At 41.7% G+C, this 19021-nt stretch overlaps 1 protein-coding gene across 7 annotated transcripts in view; it reads right to left on the reverse strand.

The window, feature by feature from the left end:
* The window catches only part of EFNA5 (ephrin A5), a 297935-nt gene that overhangs the window by 180293 nt on the left and 98621 nt on the right, over nt 1–19021 (reverse strand). Inside the window, exon 2 of one of the 7 annotated variants that reach the window (XM_036308963.1) lies at nt 12658–12744. The exons of the other annotated variants lie outside the window; for them this stretch is intronic. Within the exon in view, the coding sequence (XP_036164856.1) occupies nt 12658–12689 (32 nt within the window). The 5' untranslated portion in view covers nt 12690–12744. The remainder of the gene's footprint in view (nt 1–12657; nt 12745–19021) is intronic. 7 annotated transcript variants of the gene reach the window in all.

Genomic DNA, 19021 nt, shown 5'->3' on the forward strand with positions numbered 1-19021 from the left:
ACCAAAAGGTGGCGGATTTGATTCCTGGTCAAGGCACAAACTCAGATTACAGGTTTGCGCTCCAGTTGGGGAGGTGGGGAACATATGGGAAGAAACTGATAGATGTTTCCCTCCCACAGCTCTCTTTAACATCTCCCTCCCTCTCCCTCTATCCCTTCCTCTCTAAAAAATTATCAATAATTTTTTTTATAAAGGTAAAAGAATCCCCACTACTCTCTCCCTAACCAATACATGCAGCTAAAAGTGTACTTTTATGATAAACTTTGTCTTTCCTTTCTTCTTTTTAATTGCAATCTAATTTTTCTCAAATATTGCCAAATACAAATATATATATATATATATATATATATATATATATATATATAATTTTTATTTATTTATTTTTTTACTCTGGCTTTGGTAGACTGCTACAGCCCTAGCCAGTGACTGTGGCACAAACACAACATGGCCAGTTGTGCGGTCTCGGGTAACTTATGCAGGGAAAAGCGGGAAAAGGCCTAGGAGTCTTACCATAGCTTCATGGCAAATCAAAGTGCCCAAAGTGAGGGAAAGGAATTACAGTCACATTAATACTATGAAAGACAATAACAATAACTACCAATACTAACTGAGGGCTGATTATGAGGCCAGCTTTGTTAGAGACACATCTTAAAACATTTGATTTTCAAGCAACCCCTGAGGGAGGTACTATTGTCATCCCATTAAACAGGGGAGAAAATTGAGGCAGAGACAAGTTAGGTAATTGGTGAGAAGAAAGCTGGGCGTGAGAGGCTCAGCTTTGACTGCTGGCTCCAAGGTCTACGTTAACCGATCTCACTGTCCACTAATGAAACAATATCTGGAGTCTACTTAGAGCAAGGCGCTATTAAAAATGCTAGTAACTCAAACTATATTAGTCCAAAACCCATATATATGGATGGGCTTCATCTTAGCACAGAACTTTATATATTCATAACACATTCTATTTTTACAAAAACAAGAGAATCAAGATTTTTAAAAATCCAGAGAAGAAATGTGTTTTGATGTTGTCCATGTGCACCAGATGCTGCAAACAGTCCAGTTCTGCCACTTTGAGGCACATTTCTATAAGCTGTATTATGGAGACAGTAATAATTTACCTCTGAGAGTTTGTTTGGGGTATAAAGGGAACGTGAATGAGGACACTTTGTAAACTGTGAAAGGATGAATGTAACCCGTTATTTCACTATTACACTTTTCCACTAAGGAATTAGGTTTTAGATATAAATTTCCCTCCAGAGGGAAATCCTGAGACAATATGAATACACCAAGAAAGAAAGAAAGATGGGGAAAGGAAGATTATTGCCACTGATCCACTAAGTACCCCGGAACTTAAGATATTTACTTGGCTTCCCTGGGGACCCTAGGAAACTGTGGCCAGGCAGCAGCCACCACTAGGATGGGGTGAGCTCTAAACACCTGCTCTGCAATAAGCGGGAGCCCTCCTCTAGTTGAGAGAAGAGGAGTTTGTGACACACGAAAGGAAAAGATGGGAGCCAGGAATGACCTCACCCCTACTCCACCAATGCCCTGCAGGTCCCTGCTTTCAAAGCTTGGTGAGAGCAACCTACTCCAAAAGGTCAATTGTAAACCCGGGGAAGATAACCCGCCCATTAGATTTTATATCCCTAAAGGAGAGAAACCACCTCCATTTCACCACTCCCAATGGAATAGTTGTTTTAACATCCAAAGGAGGCCTTGACCTTGAACAGAATCTTTAGTTGGCCTTACACGGACTGCCTTCTCCTAGTGGTAGAGCAATTACCTGGCAGGACACACACATACTTTGTGGCCATTGCTACTGACATTAATGTATCTTCAAAATCCAATGGGAATTCTAGAGAATTCACTAAATAGATAAGAGATGAGAAGTTGATTCCATTTATGAACTTCCTTCTACTAAATGAAGCATACTGAAAAATTTTCTAAATTGTATATACGTCATGATCACTCTATGGCATTAATTCTTTATTAAGTCAGTGAAAAAGTATTTGCTTAAAAAAAAAATCCTACACCTATTAGATTGTTCTTCCACACACTATTATATTTTATATTTATCTTTGCAGTTGTTTTTTTTATTACTATTTACTTGGAATGAAAAAGTATCTTTTATGATACTTTATAAAACAAAATTAATACTTAGAGTTCAGAAATAGTTCTTTTTGAAAGTATAATAATTTTATGATAAATTCTGTATGCAGAATAAAGAGTTCTTTCAAAGGAAAGGCAAGCTGCAACTGATGTCCAGAAAGCTAGCTGATCACTCTACAATCTGTTAGCACTATTGTTAAAATGGTACTGACAATAACAGCTCATTTAGCGAAGCATTTTTTCCTATAAAATATTTCAAAGCTAACAATTTTAAAAAGAGAGAAATTAATTACTCTAGAATATAAACAGATATATATTTAAAGCACACATCTAATTTGTGTAAGAAAGAAAAATAATTAAAGCTTTGAGCACCTCTTTAAGAATCCTATCATTTTGATGTTCTTGTTGAATCTTATACCAAAATAAAGGAAGTATTACTGCCCGTGATTTTTCTATGTCATTGATATGGGAACAATTAATATTTGCATAATACATGTAAGATTTTAATAAAACGAGCACATACTAGTAGTAATTGTGAGGTTTCTCTATTTATCCTCATCGAATCATTAAGTGAAAGAGGGAAACAATCATAATCATTCCCCCCCTGCCCCCAAAAAAGATGGCGGGAAGAAACTAACTGACAAATTGATAAGCAAATAAAAATATCAGTGATGTGTGCAGAGTCCTCTATTTAATCCTTTAATCCTTACACCTCCCAAGAATTGTGCCAAATACTGCGAGATGAACTTTAATCCCAACAACCCTATGAATTGGGCACTATTATCTATACTTCACAGATAGGAAAACTGAGTCTCAGAAAGGTTATGTATCATGGCCAAGGTCAAAGTGCTCCTCATACGGAGTCAAGATTCAAAGATCTATCCTGCACACCTTTGGAGGAGCACGTGCTGTACCATTCAGCAACAGCAGCGCCATCAGCGGGGAGGCACTGAGGTCACCCTGCTTCTCCTGAGCAGCTGTGCTTTTCCCTGGCTGAGCTCTGAGCAGCGGAGAAATGTTTGAGAATCTGCCTGTAACCTGGGCCCCCTCCATCTTTTGCTCTGTGCTGGACACATTGTCCGACATATCCTGCAGAGGCAGAGGTAGTGAGCAAAGCAGCTTAAAAAAGAATGAGTCTTGGCAAACTCTGGGCTTATTAGCTCACACACCAGTTCACAGATGACTGGAATTCTCAAATCAGATTACCTGACAGGCAATTTCATTATCTTGCTCTGGTACACTTTCAGAACCATGAGATAGCCACATATACATCACCCATTAATCTGTTTGGTCGGTCAACGTGCAGTTTCGTAATCCTGTTTGTGCAGTTACCCAAGTTCAAGGTTTTTTCAGTGCCTTTGTGTCAGCTGTTATGTTATTTTAGATACAGAAAGGGAATGGAGATTTTCTTATATTTCTTTTACTTACTTAAATTCATTATTTTATTCTACAACAAGTGAGCCTTAAATTCATCAAATTCCTACCCCTTTACTTTTCATCTAGTCGTCTGAAAACTGAATGTTAGACACTCTGCCATATAAAGTAAACTCTGACCACAACATGAATTTAATTAACCTGTGACAGAAGAAAGGAATGCAAAGAATGGCTAATAGCTTAAAGTTAGATGTAAGATATACACATTCTTCAATAATGAGAGTATATGCAGCTAATCTGATTTTGCTACAACTCTTCATCAAATCTCTACTTAAAAATAATGGAAAGGAACTTCTTTGTAAGATACTAACAGTGCAAAGCTCCATTTGAGAAAAGAGTAAAAATAGTATTCTTTCTACTTTCCCATCTTCCATGCAGGAGGCTGAGAAAACAAGGGAAGCTTCTTCTGGGGTGTAGGGTGAAGTGTCTTGGCCCCTGTTAAGTGTAAGCACCCAGCTCACCGGTCAATCCTGCCCTATGGAGATCAGGCATTCAGGAAATTGGACAACTCAGTCTACCTGCTGGATACACTTACGTTTTCCCTTCGCCACACCTCTATTCCCCTCTAGAATATCCCTCTCTTGAACCCCTGCACCACTTACTGCCTACTTGGTAAGTCAACCCAATAGCTGCTCTTTGACTCACGCATCATAAACTGCCCTTTCTGTGGGTAAACATCATATCTCTATTGAGACTGCCTGTACCTGGTATGCAGTGTCTTATCTACCTTGGCTTCTCCCATACCAACCAGTAACAAAGAGAACTAAATTTAATCAGCACTCGCTATGCCAGGCACTGTGGGAACTATTATATGTACTAATATTCCTTCATTAAGTGTCACAAGAATCTTGTTAGATTTTACCCAAAAAAAGTTATTTGGTTGAGCAGAGCAGTTTACCAAATAACTTTAAATCGCAAAGTAAATTCTCATTTTCTATCCATTCCCTTCCCCACAATAGTCATCTTAAATAAATTTCTCAAATCTGGTGGTCAGCAGCAAGAGGAAGTTTACTTGAACCAAGTCCCTCATGAAGCCAATTCATCACTGCACTTCACATTACACTAATGAAAATCCACAGGAAGATGTTTTGTGATCAACATTTTCATCTTATTCAGATCTAGTCAGCATATCTCATCTGCCCTAAATCAGTCACGAGGTGGGAGACGGTTCATATCAAGGTTGGAACACTTAGGAAGAAATTAAATGATGGCTTAGCCCAAACCTCCAGCTCCTGTCCCCAATCCCCCTCCTGTCACCACCTGCATCTCTATCCTCTATTACTGCTAGTATTCTTACAATTTCATGTCCCTTTGTGTGATTATTTCCTTAATGTCAACCTCCTCCGCTGAACTGTAAGCTACGTAAGGGCAGCAGCCATGTCTGTTACCAGTCACATTTTAGCCCTGGGACCTGATATGTGGAAGGTGCCCAGTAACTATCTGTCAAATGAGAAGGGGTGACCTCCACAAGGATGGAGGTCAGGTAGCAGGAATCCTACCACTTGAATCTGAGCCAAAAGCTACCTTAAGAATATTGTAGCCCAGTGGCCAATGCTGAGGATGGACAGGAATACAGGGGCTATGGTACCTGGGGCAATGTGCTAGAAGTTACTTTGCTTTCTCAGGTCTAAATGATGATATTGGCCACTTGACACAAACAGAAGTAAATTCAGTCCTGCTTGGTTGAGATTCTTCCATGTTCTGACAGGACTTCTTTCTTCTGTGTGTGTGTGAGAGATATGGTTCTACTCTGTACAATGGGGAATTTTTAAAAAGTCTCTTCTACCTTTTCCCAGAGTTCCTTCAAAGACAAAACAGTTTGTATATCAAAGTTTATCACTATTGTGTATGTTTAGAAATGTCTTTACCTTTGAATAATTGAAATATTTGGCCTCACAATCCTATATAATAAAAGCCTAATATGCAAATCGACCAAATGGCAGAATGATCAGTGGAATGACCGTCGCTATGATGCACACTGACCACCAGGAGGCAGATGCTCAACGCAGGAGCTGCCCCCAGCCCACAGGCCCCAGGCCAGCCAAGGCAGGTGCCAGTGGGGACCCCCGATTGCCCCACAGAGGGAGGCTACCTGTGGTGGCGGCAGAGGGCAGGGCTGGCCAGCAAGCGGGCCGGCACTGCCCCGTGATCGCCCCCTCTGCAGGAGGCAACTGGTGGTGGAGGTGGTGGGTGGGGCCGGCAAGCAAGTGGCACCAGGCCAGCCAAGGCACATGCCAGCAGGGGGTGGGGGGACCGGATCACCTCACAGATCAGCCCTGATTGCTGGCCAGACCTAGGGACCCCACCCGTGCATGAATTTCATGCACCGGCCCCCTAGTAATGATATAAGTAAGAAGGCCATCAAGCATAGTTCAAAGCATTGATTTACAATCAAAGACACTTGGGTTCAAATAATTTAACTGAAGTGTTAGACAAGATAAAGCAATAATTAATTGCAATCATATACTACCTACCCTATAGTGTTGTTGGGAGGATTTGGTGATCAAATGTAAGGGGTTTAGAACAGTGCTTGCTGCTATTATTATTATTAGTAGTAGTAATAGTATGCATTAAAAAAAAATCTGACCCTAAAAAGACTAAAGGATTCATCCAAGCTTACACTGCAAGAGTCAAAGACAAATCTAAAATTCAAGTCTCAACTCCCACCTTTGACTCCATCACACCATCACCCATGGATTATGCTGTTAAAAAAATGTAACTGGCTTTTTTTCCTCTTTCTTTTTTTCCTTTCCTTTTGCATTTTACACTGAGCAAATAATTTCCTGGCTTTCAGGAAATAGTAATTTTTAAATGCTTACTACCTGATTATATTCATTAAAGATTTCCAAATGGTCCTGAGTCTAGCAAAGTAGAAATTATACCATGATTATATTGTTACAGAGCTGAAGGAAGAGAATATATTTCTCTTTCAAAAATTCTATGAGAGTCAACATAATTCCCATTATACTTTCTCTGCTATTTTATTATCCCTTTCTTTATTAGAGGTTTAGATTTGAAGCTGCTCTTAAAAAAAGAATAGGAAAAGAAAAAGATTTAAATTACTCTTTGTCCATTTCAGGGCCAAAGCTTTAGTAGATAAGGGCAAAGGGAAGGTTATGTCACAATAGTCAAATGCTATGACCTAATTATGCCTTGACTTATGTTCTTGTCCTTTCATTAATGAAAATCATCCAATTCAGACTCAGTTATTACGCAACATTGAAAGTTATGTATGTTTAAATGTACAGCTTTCTCTTGATGTAATTTCTCTCTAAATGGGAAATATGGAGCTGAAGAATCTAGGCTGAGTCTCAGGAAAGAGAACAAAAGAAAGATGGCTTATATGAGTTTTCTTTTTCTTGTATATGTTCTGGTATTTTTATGTTTAAGCAAAAAACTGAAGGTAGAAATAAAGAGAATTCTACAACCAGATGGGTGCTTACATGACAGAAGAGCAAGAAGAGATGTTAGAGACAATCTTATATTGGAAAGAACTGACACAGTGAAAGGTGCAGTTAATCACTGGGACCACGAATGACCATGGCTGGGCCAGATGCCATGACTCCCAAAGTAGCACTCCTTTCCCTCAGCCTCCACCAGGTGGCCTCTCCCAACATCATCCATTTTCATGGTAATTTCTGCTGGCAGGGAAATTATTTTCTGATCATTCATTGTGACTCTTCTTAAACTACCATTTAACTCTTTCCTATATATCTGTCTGAACAGAAAAAAATATGTATTTCTTGAGGGTGTCTTATTTATTAACATCCCTCTTGGCATAGAGTGCTGTAGGCCCATAATGAGCACTGAGTATGTACTGACAGAATAACAGGAAGGAATGAATTCCTCTTGACAATAACGGTGTTTGTACACAGCACTTTCTAACAGCCCCCTCACAGTTTTCTCCCACAATATAATTCGTGATAGAATGTTAACTTTGCATTTAACAAAGACAAGATTACATCTGTTTATAAGTTCATTTCACTACACAGATAAAGTTTTTAAGTAACATGTACAATCCAAAGAATACAAATATTCTCTCTGAAGGAAAATATGGTCTCAAATAGAGCTATTTAAAGGTTAATCATTGCATCTCTGGAAGGAGCTGTCCTGAAGCCATCCTGGTACTAGGAGTAAAATTACTGAAAGAAAATAGAAATGTACTACACTGCAAATAAATACTGAAATATACATTGATGCCTCTAGAAGAGAAATTATCCTTTAGGTAGTTTATTCGCTTTAAAAAAATACTTCTTTCTAAATGCCTTCTCTGCCCCACTTCCAATTCTGAGAACATTGAATATACTTTGAAACAAGGATTGTGCATATATATTACTTTGCTTAATGTGTGTTCTGAAATTGACTAAAGGAATAGGCTTGCTGAGAGGATAATATATTCATATTGGATTCTATCTCAAACTTGTTACTGTAAAACACTTTGGTATTCTAAGAGTATTAGAGTAGTTATATAAATCTAGATACTCTATTTTTTCAAATGCTCCAATACTAAAGATTCCAGCATCTCATGCTAAAAGTTTATTTTTAAAAGATTACTTTTACATTGAAAAGCTAAAGAATGAATTACTTCCAACTTCAAAGTTTACATAATGCTTATCAGCCAATATACAGAGAATTTTAATTTTTACTTAAAATGTACTCATTCCTCTTCCGTTTTAGGTACTGTGTAGTACAATACTGTGACCTATAAGAAGAAATACACATTTGGTCATTTCTCATATATATTTGGTCTTCCTCCAAGGTTCCTGTCTCACAGTTCCCCAAACCCTTGAGATCTCCTAGGGGTTGAGAGTGATTTAAAATATCTTTTGTTATGCTAATGAGGCAACTTTAAAAAAAAAAAAAAACACTTAAAGATGGGGGGGCTGGTTGCCAGTGTAGCCAACTATATGATGAGAGGATTGGAACCCACAACCTCCTGGGAGGGGAGAGGAACTAGAGATTGAGTTCAATCACCAAGAGTCAATGATTTAACAACATGTCTTTGTAATGAAGCCTCCATAAAAATCCAAAAGGACGAGGTTCAGAGAGCTTCTGGGTTGGTGAACATGGGGAGACTTGGGAGAAAACAGCATGCCCCAAAGCTTTGAAGCTCCGGCCCTTTCCTCCTACCTTTCCTATGCATCTCTTCCATTTCTGTTACTATGTTATGTCCTTTTATTACAAACAGGTGATGTTCTGTGGGCCGCTCTAGCAAATTAATTGAACTTAAGCAGGAGGTCATGTGAACCTCTGGTTTATAGTCAGTCAATCAGAAGAAGTACAGGTAACAACCAGGGCTTGCAACTGGCATCGGAAGTGGGGATGGGAGGTGGTGGTGGTGGTAGTCAGTCTTGTGCGACTAAGCCCTGCCCCTGTGGAATCTGATGTGATCTCCAGGTAGATACTGTCAGAATTGAGTTGAATTGTAGAAATTCAGCAGGTGTCTGAGAATTTCTTGTTGATGGTGTGAAGGGACCACCCCCCTCTACACACTGGAATTAGGTTCAGGAACCCAAAGGTGTAGTGTCAATCATAAAGGGCAGGTGAATTTGGCTCTTGGTGTGAAAACATGTGAAAATATGCCCTGCTCTTAAATTTTTATTCCTCAAATATTCACACCTTTAATATTACCCCTCTGTTCTTCTTTCTACTTAACTGTTTGAATACCTCCCACCTGCCTTTTGAAGAGGGCTCACCTTTTGACTGGCCAGAAATGTAAGTCTATTTATATTTTATACATTCTAGTTTCATAGATGCTGCTACCTGGATGGGTGACATGGATGTGTGGCTTAATGCCCTTGAATATCAGATTCTTTATCTGTCAAAACAGGAGTGAAGAGAGAGGGTGGTGAATAAAGGGCCTTGTAAGAAAGAAAAAAAAATAGGGGTGAGATGAGAATTGGGCTCCTCTCCTGGTGCGGGTCCCCATCCGCCCTCCCCACCTCTAACATTGCAGGGACCGACCACATCCTTCCTAACAGCTGCCGGCCTGGAGGGAGGCTCTGGAGGTCAGAATCCTCATGGCAAGGCAGCAGCCTCGCTCTAGGGAGCCTGGTTGGGTCTGCAATTCTGTGTGCGAGTCCGACCTCTACATCACATTTCTAAAGACTGTGCTCCTTCTCCAACCAACAGAGATAACCGCTTTAATTACCGAAGAAAGTTTAACTATTAACTTCTCCTTGAAGCATTAGAGAGTAGATGGATGAGGTACAAGAGATATAAGCCCTGCTCCCTCTTCTAAGTTCCCTAAAATCTATCCCTTCTCAGGCCAGAGGGTCAAATTAAGCACACCTGGAGAAGACCAGCGCAAAAACTGCAACCTTCCTTGCCTGCTGAAATGTGTTCTCCGAGTTATGATTCAAAGCCACGAATTTGGTCTTATGAGAGAGCCATAAAATACAATTTACAAAACTCAAAGGAGGTTTTGCTATCCTATCTGGTACCATTTATATTAAGAGTCGCGTGACAAATGCCTTTTGGTAATTAGGAAATGACAACTATATAATCAGGTTTCCCTTTTCCTATCACCACCAGGAAACTAAAAGCCAAATATAAGGCTTAGTTAGATATTCTGGATTTCTCCACTACATTTTCCCTAAAATGTTCTCATCTAAATTTCTGACCTTTCTTATAATCTTAATTTCAACTGTCCCTTTATGATGTATCTTTCTCACCTACAGCTTCAAAATATACTTGGAAGTTAAGACATACCAATATATGCCAATATCTCTGCCAATCCTCTCCCCAGGATGAAGACATGTGTCATCAGGGACAGAACGGTGGTAACGAGAAACACAAGGAACCGAAGGCAGTGCGGGCCAGGCAGACTCCTTCCCACCCAGGTCTTCGAATCTTGCCCTCCACGGCCACCGGTGAGGGAAGAGTTCCCACCTCTAGGAGCAAAGTCCTGTGGATTCACTGCTGAATGTCATTACCTTCACCCATGCTTCAGACCTAACTATATTCAGCTAGGAATTTTCTCTGAGCTCAGCAATGTTGTTTCTTGATCCCTTGACAAAATTAATGATGTAGCAATTCATTACTGACAGGGCAAAAAAATTTGCCACAATGTTTACAAGCTCTAATAAATTATGGATAATTTACCAAATTAATACCAGTGAAACGTAGCCTGACTTTTTAGATTTTCATTTATCATTCTATCTAGCTCCCCTTTCTCTCCCTCTCTCACTTCTCTCATACCTCTCTCTCACACACACACAGTTTCCATAACAGATTATGACTTGAAATCAAAATTGAAATGTACTGTAATTGTTGTGTTCTACTGTGGTCTCATGGCTAATAAAGAACTAGAATAAGACAAAGTTATGAATGGATTCTATCGGAAGTGAGCATCAGTATTTAAAAAAACAACAATTTTCAAAACGCAAAGCAGACTCACCAGACCACAGGAACAACAACCTTTGTTGAGCACTTACTGTGCAGAAGACTGAGTCCTCCGTCAAGAAATTTGTAATCTAGAAATAAAATTGAAGGAAGAGCTTCCCTTTATATGTGTTTTTTTATGTTTTGGTTTGGAAAGAATATATTCATGTATGACCTTATAAAGCCGAATTATTCTTAGCATCTAGATAATTTCTTGTGGTAATAATGGGAAATTATACCCATAATGGAATATTTATGTTGGAAGAACCAGCATTAAATTACTGGGCTAACTGTTTGTGCTGTAAAATGTGAAGGGAAAGGCCTCATTTTCAGTGGATTCAAAACCCAGCAGAACAGTCAGTGGGATATGAAAATAATCGCCCTCTGGCTCTGCGACTGCACCATGATGTCATGTGAGGAACACAAATGTTTTCTTAAAGAGGTACCCAAGTCATGGAAAAAAACACATCAAACTCCTCTGACAAAACGGGACTTAACTAATAGTTCATTCTCTTAAAAGTGAACTCTCTTTAAAAGATTTCATCATTATTTTCTATACTAATACCTCATCCCCAGCTCCCTACCTGAAGTCTGACATTTTCCAAACACTCCACTACTAAAATGTGGGTGTCCCACCTGCCCCTTTTGTGCCCACTCCTGTGGCCACATGCCTTCTCTTCCAAGCTTTGGGAGGCACTTTCTTTTCCTTTCCCAGAGTCTACTTGTGTCCACGCTCACATTTCTTTCTTCCACTGTTGAAGCAGCCTCCCAACTAGGCTTTTTACGTCCCTACTCTCCCGGCAAGATTCCTCTTTCTAAAGCGCAGTTTGAAAAACATCACAGTCCTGCTCAAAAGCCCTCGGAGCTCCCCTCCATGTGCCTGGTGCAACGACTTCTCTGTCGCCTGTTCCAGGACTTCCTCAGTGGGCGACTCTCACCTCCCCACGCTCCACTCAGGCGCTTCAGGAGCAGGCACTTCTGCAGAGATATTCTCTCCCCTGCTAAGGAGAGGGGGCGGGCTGGGAGGCCCCCGGGGACTGGAGAGGGCTACTCCCTGGGACCTGTCGCTCCTGCCTTGAACAGCGGGGTCTATTTACCCAAGTGTCCCAGTGAACTATTTTCTGGAAGATGCTCCAGGCAAATCGACCTGACAAATTACAGTTGCAGGCAGACCTTCAAGCCTGGTCTTGGCTCCTAACCTTCCCTCCACTCTCCATTTCAAAATCCTAACACGCGCCCATCTCTGCTAAAATATCCTTCCTGACCACCCAACCACTGAGACGCCCCCTTCCCTTAAATCCCAGCAGCATGTGGTACATATCTGACGGCATTCACTATATTAACCCCGCTATTGATAGATGATAGTCTCCTAGCCCTGTTCCCATTAGGGTATAAACTGCATTGTGGCCCCAAAAGTATCTAACTCATACGATAGGCACCTAGTGAACGTTTGCCAAAGTCACATAATTGAAGAATAGATGGTTAAAACCACAGTTGGGATACCCTTCTTCTATTTGCTTTGATCAGTTTTCTGATCGGATACTCTTAGTCAGACATTAGTCCAATCTAGTCTAACAGCACCATCAGAAATTATCTGGGCGGTTTCGCGTAGGAGGGCCTCTCACCCTGATCCTGGTCCTCTGCTAGTTTTCTCGAGGGTCCTTCTCAGGTTCAGGACTGACTATTGATGTGATATGGATACATAATAATAAATGTCTAGGATTCACTCACGATCGAAGAAGTCTTGGCTGGAGGGGTTCCATAAACGGTGGCCATAAGGACTGAACAGGAAAGCCTCAAGTTCCCAGTCCTATGGTGCTAAAAGATGGAAAAGGGGAACTGTTCTGGTAAATGTGAAGGCCAATAATATGATCTCATTCCAACAGAAAGCCACAGGGAAGTCCACACTGGAACTAATTGGCATGACCAGGAAGTGGGATACAACACTCCCCCTTCCCCCGAAGACCTTCTGTGGTTTCAGGGCGAGGACAAAAAGAATGAAGAAAAATAAACACAATATGAAACGTAAACCACATCAGGAACAAAAAATATGAACAGAAAGACTTCAGATTAACATTTTTATGGGTAACTTTCAATTTTATCAAGATAGTCAGGAAAATCGTACGCATAGCTGTGCTATGTGACTGAAACGCCAAGTTTTCATTTTGTTTTCACATTAATATTAGGACTTCTCATATTTCATCTCTGTTTGTGTTTACATAAATTACATTTATATCAAATCCAGATTTGGAGCATCTCAGAATACTTAGGTAATTCTTGTTAATGTTTTCATAGGAGTTCAAGTTTTTATTTTTACTGTTCCTCTGGAAAATAATACCTGTGTGTATACATTTAATTCACTCAGATTACTATATTGCTATAGTATGTTTTCATCCTTTGCACAAAAAACGTGCTGCACCCAATATATAATTTATGTCCATCTAGAAACACAGATTTTTCCAATTTATAGAAGCTAAATCATACTAGGCATATTAAATACCAAAAAAAAAACCCTCCAGGGAACTTTATTCTCTATCACATTCTCTTCTGTGTTAAATGGGGCATAAGTCTTAAAACTCCAGCGGCTAAGTGATTAAAAGTTCTGCAAATCACAAAATGGGTGAATGACACCAGAAAAGAGCGGAATGAATCAACGTTCAACTCCAAGGAAGAGGAGGGAGGCGAAAAGGTTAATTTTACATGATGCTGCATAATTTTAATTTAACTGCTGTTTCATTCAGCGCCCAAATGCACCCTTTGGGAATGCCCTTTTGTCACATGTACAGAAGGGCTCTGCTATTGTCCCTCAGGAAGGCCGGCAGCTGGCCCTGCACTTTGACCTCCAGCCCTGCCTCAGCAAGGGGCTCATTGATATTCCCAGAAGCTTCTCTCAATGGAAGAAGACCCTTTAAAAAAGAAAACCCCACCTCCTGGGCTGGTGGTCCTCCCACTCCCACCCTCAGCTCCTGGCCCCCTAGGTGGTGGCATGCAGGTCCAGTCAAGCCCAACAATCCCTGGGCCTTCATAAACTCACTATTTTTCATGTAGATTTGATAGGTCCTTTCCCTGTTATTCAAAGCGCTTTCACAGTCATGTTAGTGGGTGAGAGCCTTCTATTCTGGACTTACATTTGATTAATTTGTGGCATTCATGTGTCTAATTCTCTACACACAAAGGGAATGAACTGGCTTGGACTCTATCGACAAGCCATTTCTGCCAGGGAAGTTCAAATGTAAAGGAAAAGGCTGTGTCAGTGGGGATGGTTTCCAGCTTGCTAAAGGCAGCTTGGAATGAAACAAACAAACAACGACAAAAAACCAGGCTGGCTTAAAAACACAGCTATCATCTCCAACGCTTTTGTTAATGATATTTTAAAACAAGTAAGCAAATTCCTAAATGCTGCATTCCTTGTCACGCATATGGAGATCTTCACAAGAGGGAGTGCCCAAAATGAGCGCAACATTACAGACATCACACACATTAAAAAAAGACTCCTGGCTTCCTTTCAAATCCCATCAGTCGACTTTTATCAACCGTAGGGGAAGCAGAAGACGGTAAACAGTGCCTGCGATATCGCTCGAGTTTCCAGCTTTGGGCCTCCAATTATGTTTACAAGAGTGTGAAAGTATTAAGGAAGAGAATATTGACCAAATTCCTTATTCTTACTATGTAATAAATACTTCCAAATATGTCCCTAAATGCAATCCTTTGTGATTCCCTTAATCTTGGCTAATCCTTAAAAAATAAGGACAGCAAAAAATTCACTGTCTGCAGGAACATGCTTACTATAGTTTCCCTTTTTAAGCTCTCCTTTAAATTTGATACATTAAAATATTTAATCAAAAAAAAAATCCACAAAATTCTATCCAATAGCTTACTTGAGCTTTTACAAAATGTTTAAAAGAACTGAAAACTGGATACAAATTAGTTGACATCATCAGGATGAGCAAGAGTTGTCCGATGTGTTGTGTCGTACAACCTTCCATGTGTCCTTCAATAAGAAGCATGGCCATTCCATGATGTCACTGATATTTTGTACAAAAAAAGACCCCCAGACCCAATTCCACTTCCTTTCTATACTGCCAAAGATGAAATAAATCTTTGAAATGCAGGGAAGAAAAAAATGGATATGAATTCTACAAAAGTATGAACCAGCCTGCAGGAAATAACATTAAAAAAAAAACAAACAAAAAAAAACACAAAACACCAACAACCCTGGCTTCCACTTTTGCTGATTTACTTCTCTGACCTTGGGCTTATCTTCTTGCTAAAAGTGGAAGTTGTGTGTACATGTGTGTGCATATACTCAGACCCCGGGCCCTGAACACAGCATGTGTCTGCTCTGGAAAGGAGAGAGAACACCACACCAGCTCAATGCAGTTGGAGGCAACGTGCCTCACCCACGTCTGCCCCAGGCTGGGATGCCTGAAACCAAGACCCAGGAGGCTCCTAAGACAGACATTCCCACGGAGAGCTCTAGCAGCCGTCTCTCCAATGTCACGAGGATAAAGGAACCATTAACCTCAAAAACCACTAACAGGTTCCCTGAAGAACACAGAAAGAAGGTATGTAGGTTGAGGTCTCTGTTGAATTTCTAGGCTTCACTAGAAAACCGGGCACTGAAAGCTCTTAGCCAGGCAGCACGTGGCTTGGAAAAAAGAGTGTGTTTCTAAAAATCACGTTCACGTTTTACACGCACATACATATGCCTCTCTGCATAGAGACATATATACCCATGGATAACAATACATACATCTACCTTCACATAGAGGAGGGGACGTCCAGGGGAGAAGAGAGAGAGGGGAAAGGTAAAGATCTTGAGAGAGAACAACCCATGGGAGAGCCCCAAAGGGACCGAGAGATGACGGGACTGGAGCAAAACTGGGAAGTCCAACAGAGAGGCCGCCGAGGCAGGGAGTGAGGGGGAGGGATGGCGAAACCCCACCCTCAGCAGCACTGGAGTGACAGAACAAGCAAAGGGTAAACACTAAGGGTAAAAACCCATCTCAGTTTCCGGGTTCAACAACAGATCTATGATGGGAGCTGGTCCTGAAAGTCCTTCAAAAGGAGAGGTCAGGACAGCCAAACTATATACCTTTTGTTAAAAAATATATCACTATTTCTCCCACCCTGATTCTTTTTAGCCTGGAGACCAAGTCTTTTCCCTGAACACACACACACAATGCATGTGTGTTGAATAGCATCATAGATATCTGTATATATGTATAATTAAACCTATACTTAACATATTAACTCCAATGTGGACAAAAAGACATTTATGATCATGCTCACAGAACAGAAACCAACTCTAGTGAACTTAAGCATAAATGGTGTCTCCCGAAAGAAAACAGAGTTTCTAACAAAATGACTGTTCGATTAGAAGGAAATGGGCCCAAACCTAAGGATTCAGCCACTGGAGCTCACGGCCCTGGCCATGATTCCCCGTGTCCCTCGCTCTAGACTCCAAGTTGAGCGCAGGGACACTAGAGTGGTGAGTTTAGACCACATGCCTGTGCCCTCACTCCGAAAAAGTGGCAGCTAGACTCTCAGACACTCACGCACTGTGAAGCAACTACACACTACTGCTTTCAAGTAACAAGTGTGGTATTAAACTTATTAACAGAAAGCATTGCAGATGACCTTATTTAATATATATGTGTGTGTGTGTGAATAAATAAATAAATATATATATATTAGAAAAAGTGGTCTGCCAGAAAAGGCCAGTGAATTCCTCTCCCTAGTGAAGTATAACTTTTACTTTGCATTCCAACATTGGGAGGCCTCTGGCAGGGAGAAAAGTAGGCCAGGACTATCTGGATTACTGCCCTCACTCCAAAAACTTGGCGTCGCACAACCAGGGCCTACTTAAAAGCTGGTTGTATCTGTTTAACAGCGAACTCTGAGCAGAGAGCTATCTCCTCATGGTAAAAGAAACTGTTTCCACATTTTGAGAAGCAAGACCCGTAAAGCAAGGGCCTCTAATTTCTCGTAATTACCCTGGTACCTTAAAGTCGGTAATTACATAGAGCACCATGCCCTGAACTGGCCTGCAGTGTGTGCCAAACCCAGTGCGTGTAATTAGCCTTGATTAATATCCCACATTTCACATCAACAGAAACAGTGAATCCAAATGATCCCCATATTCTGCTGCCTCAGGAAACCTCGCTGTTCGGATTCTATGCCTTTATCAGGGGAACATGCTGAGCAAATGGGATCAAATGCTGCCTTGGCACCCACCTTGGCCTGACTATTCAGAGGGAAGCAGCAATGCCTTTCATGTAATCATCTTAATCCCTTGTATCAACTAATTAATACACAGAGAAAGCTTCTACGTGCATGTGAGCAATTATAGCCAGTTCCTGGTCGGTGTCCAAATGGATTCACAATATAATTCACGAACAATGAGGGTCTGGGAAAGACAGCTTCCAAAGATGACTTTTAAAATGAAAAGGGGTTGGGGAGGGTGAGAGTGATTTTGTTCATAGAAGAAAAAGAGGACAGAAAATAAACCTCAGTTTCTCAAAAAACTTTTTTTTCAATTTCCGAACCCTATTTTGCACATGACTTTTCTGGAGCAGGTCCATTTATGTGAGCAAAATAAGACCCAACAGATAGTAAGAGCTTTGATTCCATGTTCTCAGACAGCTGAAATGTCACCGAGTTACAGGGGGCTTGAAAAACAAAGAAAACTGATGCCACTGAATAAGTAGCTTCTGTTAAAAATAAACCAAAACAGGATCACTGAACACAAAACTTCGGTAAGCCAACTAACACGTGAGCTCAGCGATGTCACACTCCTCCCTGGGGGTACCTGTTGCACGGACTTTTTTCTTTTTTTAATGCGGGAGAAGGCTCATCGGTATCTGCAGATGCCCGAGGACTAATCCAAGAACTGGGAGCCGGGGCACAGGGGTGGGGTCCTGCACAGAAGCACATCTGGAGCATCAGCACCTGCCTGGGGGCTCTGCTCTTCAGCTGCCCCAGCCACACTGGGAATCGCTCCAGTTCCAGGGCAGCTTGCAATCCAACATGATGGGGCAGAAGGCGTAGAAACCTGGGGTTCAGGCATCACGAAAAGGCTCTCGGTGATGAAGCACCACGTTGAGGGAACAAAGCCCGGTGTGCGCCCTGACTGCCCCTGCACGATGGCTCACCGTCCGGGGACAGTGCCAGCCAGCACAGTCCCATCCTCAAGGACATGGAATCCGAGTCTCAAGAAACACATGGCGCCCTCACATCGCCCCCTCCCACCAGGCTATGCTGAAGCTGCTTGAAATCGCCAAGGGTTGGCTTTTTTTTTTTTTTTTTAAGAGTAAAATGCTAATCGCACAGGTTTGGGCACTCTGAATAGAATACTGTCCCGAGCCACCCTGGGAACCAGACGGTATCCTCCCGTCCACGGGACGACAGAATGCGCAGGCACCAGCCTGTGGAATTTTCATGTCCAGTTTCCCCATCTTCCCGGCGCAGACCCACTGGCAGGAACCAAAGAGCCGTCACCCTGATGAGAGAAAACAAAGCTTTGCACCGCGTTACGAAACAGGTTTTTCCTTCCCAGAGACATTCCTTTACGGCGAGGTCATGTAAAACAGCGACACGCTCACTGAACACTCAGTCCTGGTCCCTGCAGGTGACTGTGCCCTTCGGCTTGACCCGAGATACAGAGGGAGGGCAAGAACACCTCTCTCCCATTTCTAAGAAAAAGGTGACCATTCAGCAGCCGTGGCGAACAGAGCCTTACTGTTAACAACAAAAAGAAATTGAAAACAGCAATGTAGACAGCACAGTCATACAGGTGTGAGCTGGGGCCTGAGAGGGCAAAAAATAAATGCGTCTGGGGTCAAATCTCGAGCCACACTGACTTAAGAAAGGACAGGCCGGCAGAAAACGGGATGGGAGCTGCTCTGGCACAGAAAAACCTGTTCTTCTCTGGCAAGCGCACCCCCTGCTGGCCGCGGTGCTGAACTCCGCCTCTTGGTCCGGCGCCAGGCAGCCCGCAGATCTCTTTGGATAAGGCCAGCAAGGGGCACCGCGCTCTGGCGGAGGAGTCCCTTGTAAAGCACACAAAGAGAGCAAAAGGTCCCGTCATCGCAGT

This window comes from Myotis myotis, unplaced genomic scaffold (genome assembly GCF_014108235.1).
Source record: "Myotis myotis isolate mMyoMyo1 unplaced genomic scaffold, mMyoMyo1.p scaffold_m19_p_5, whole genome shotgun sequence".
Lineage (NCBI taxonomy): Eukaryota > Metazoa > Chordata > Mammalia > Chiroptera > Vespertilionidae > Myotis > Myotis myotis.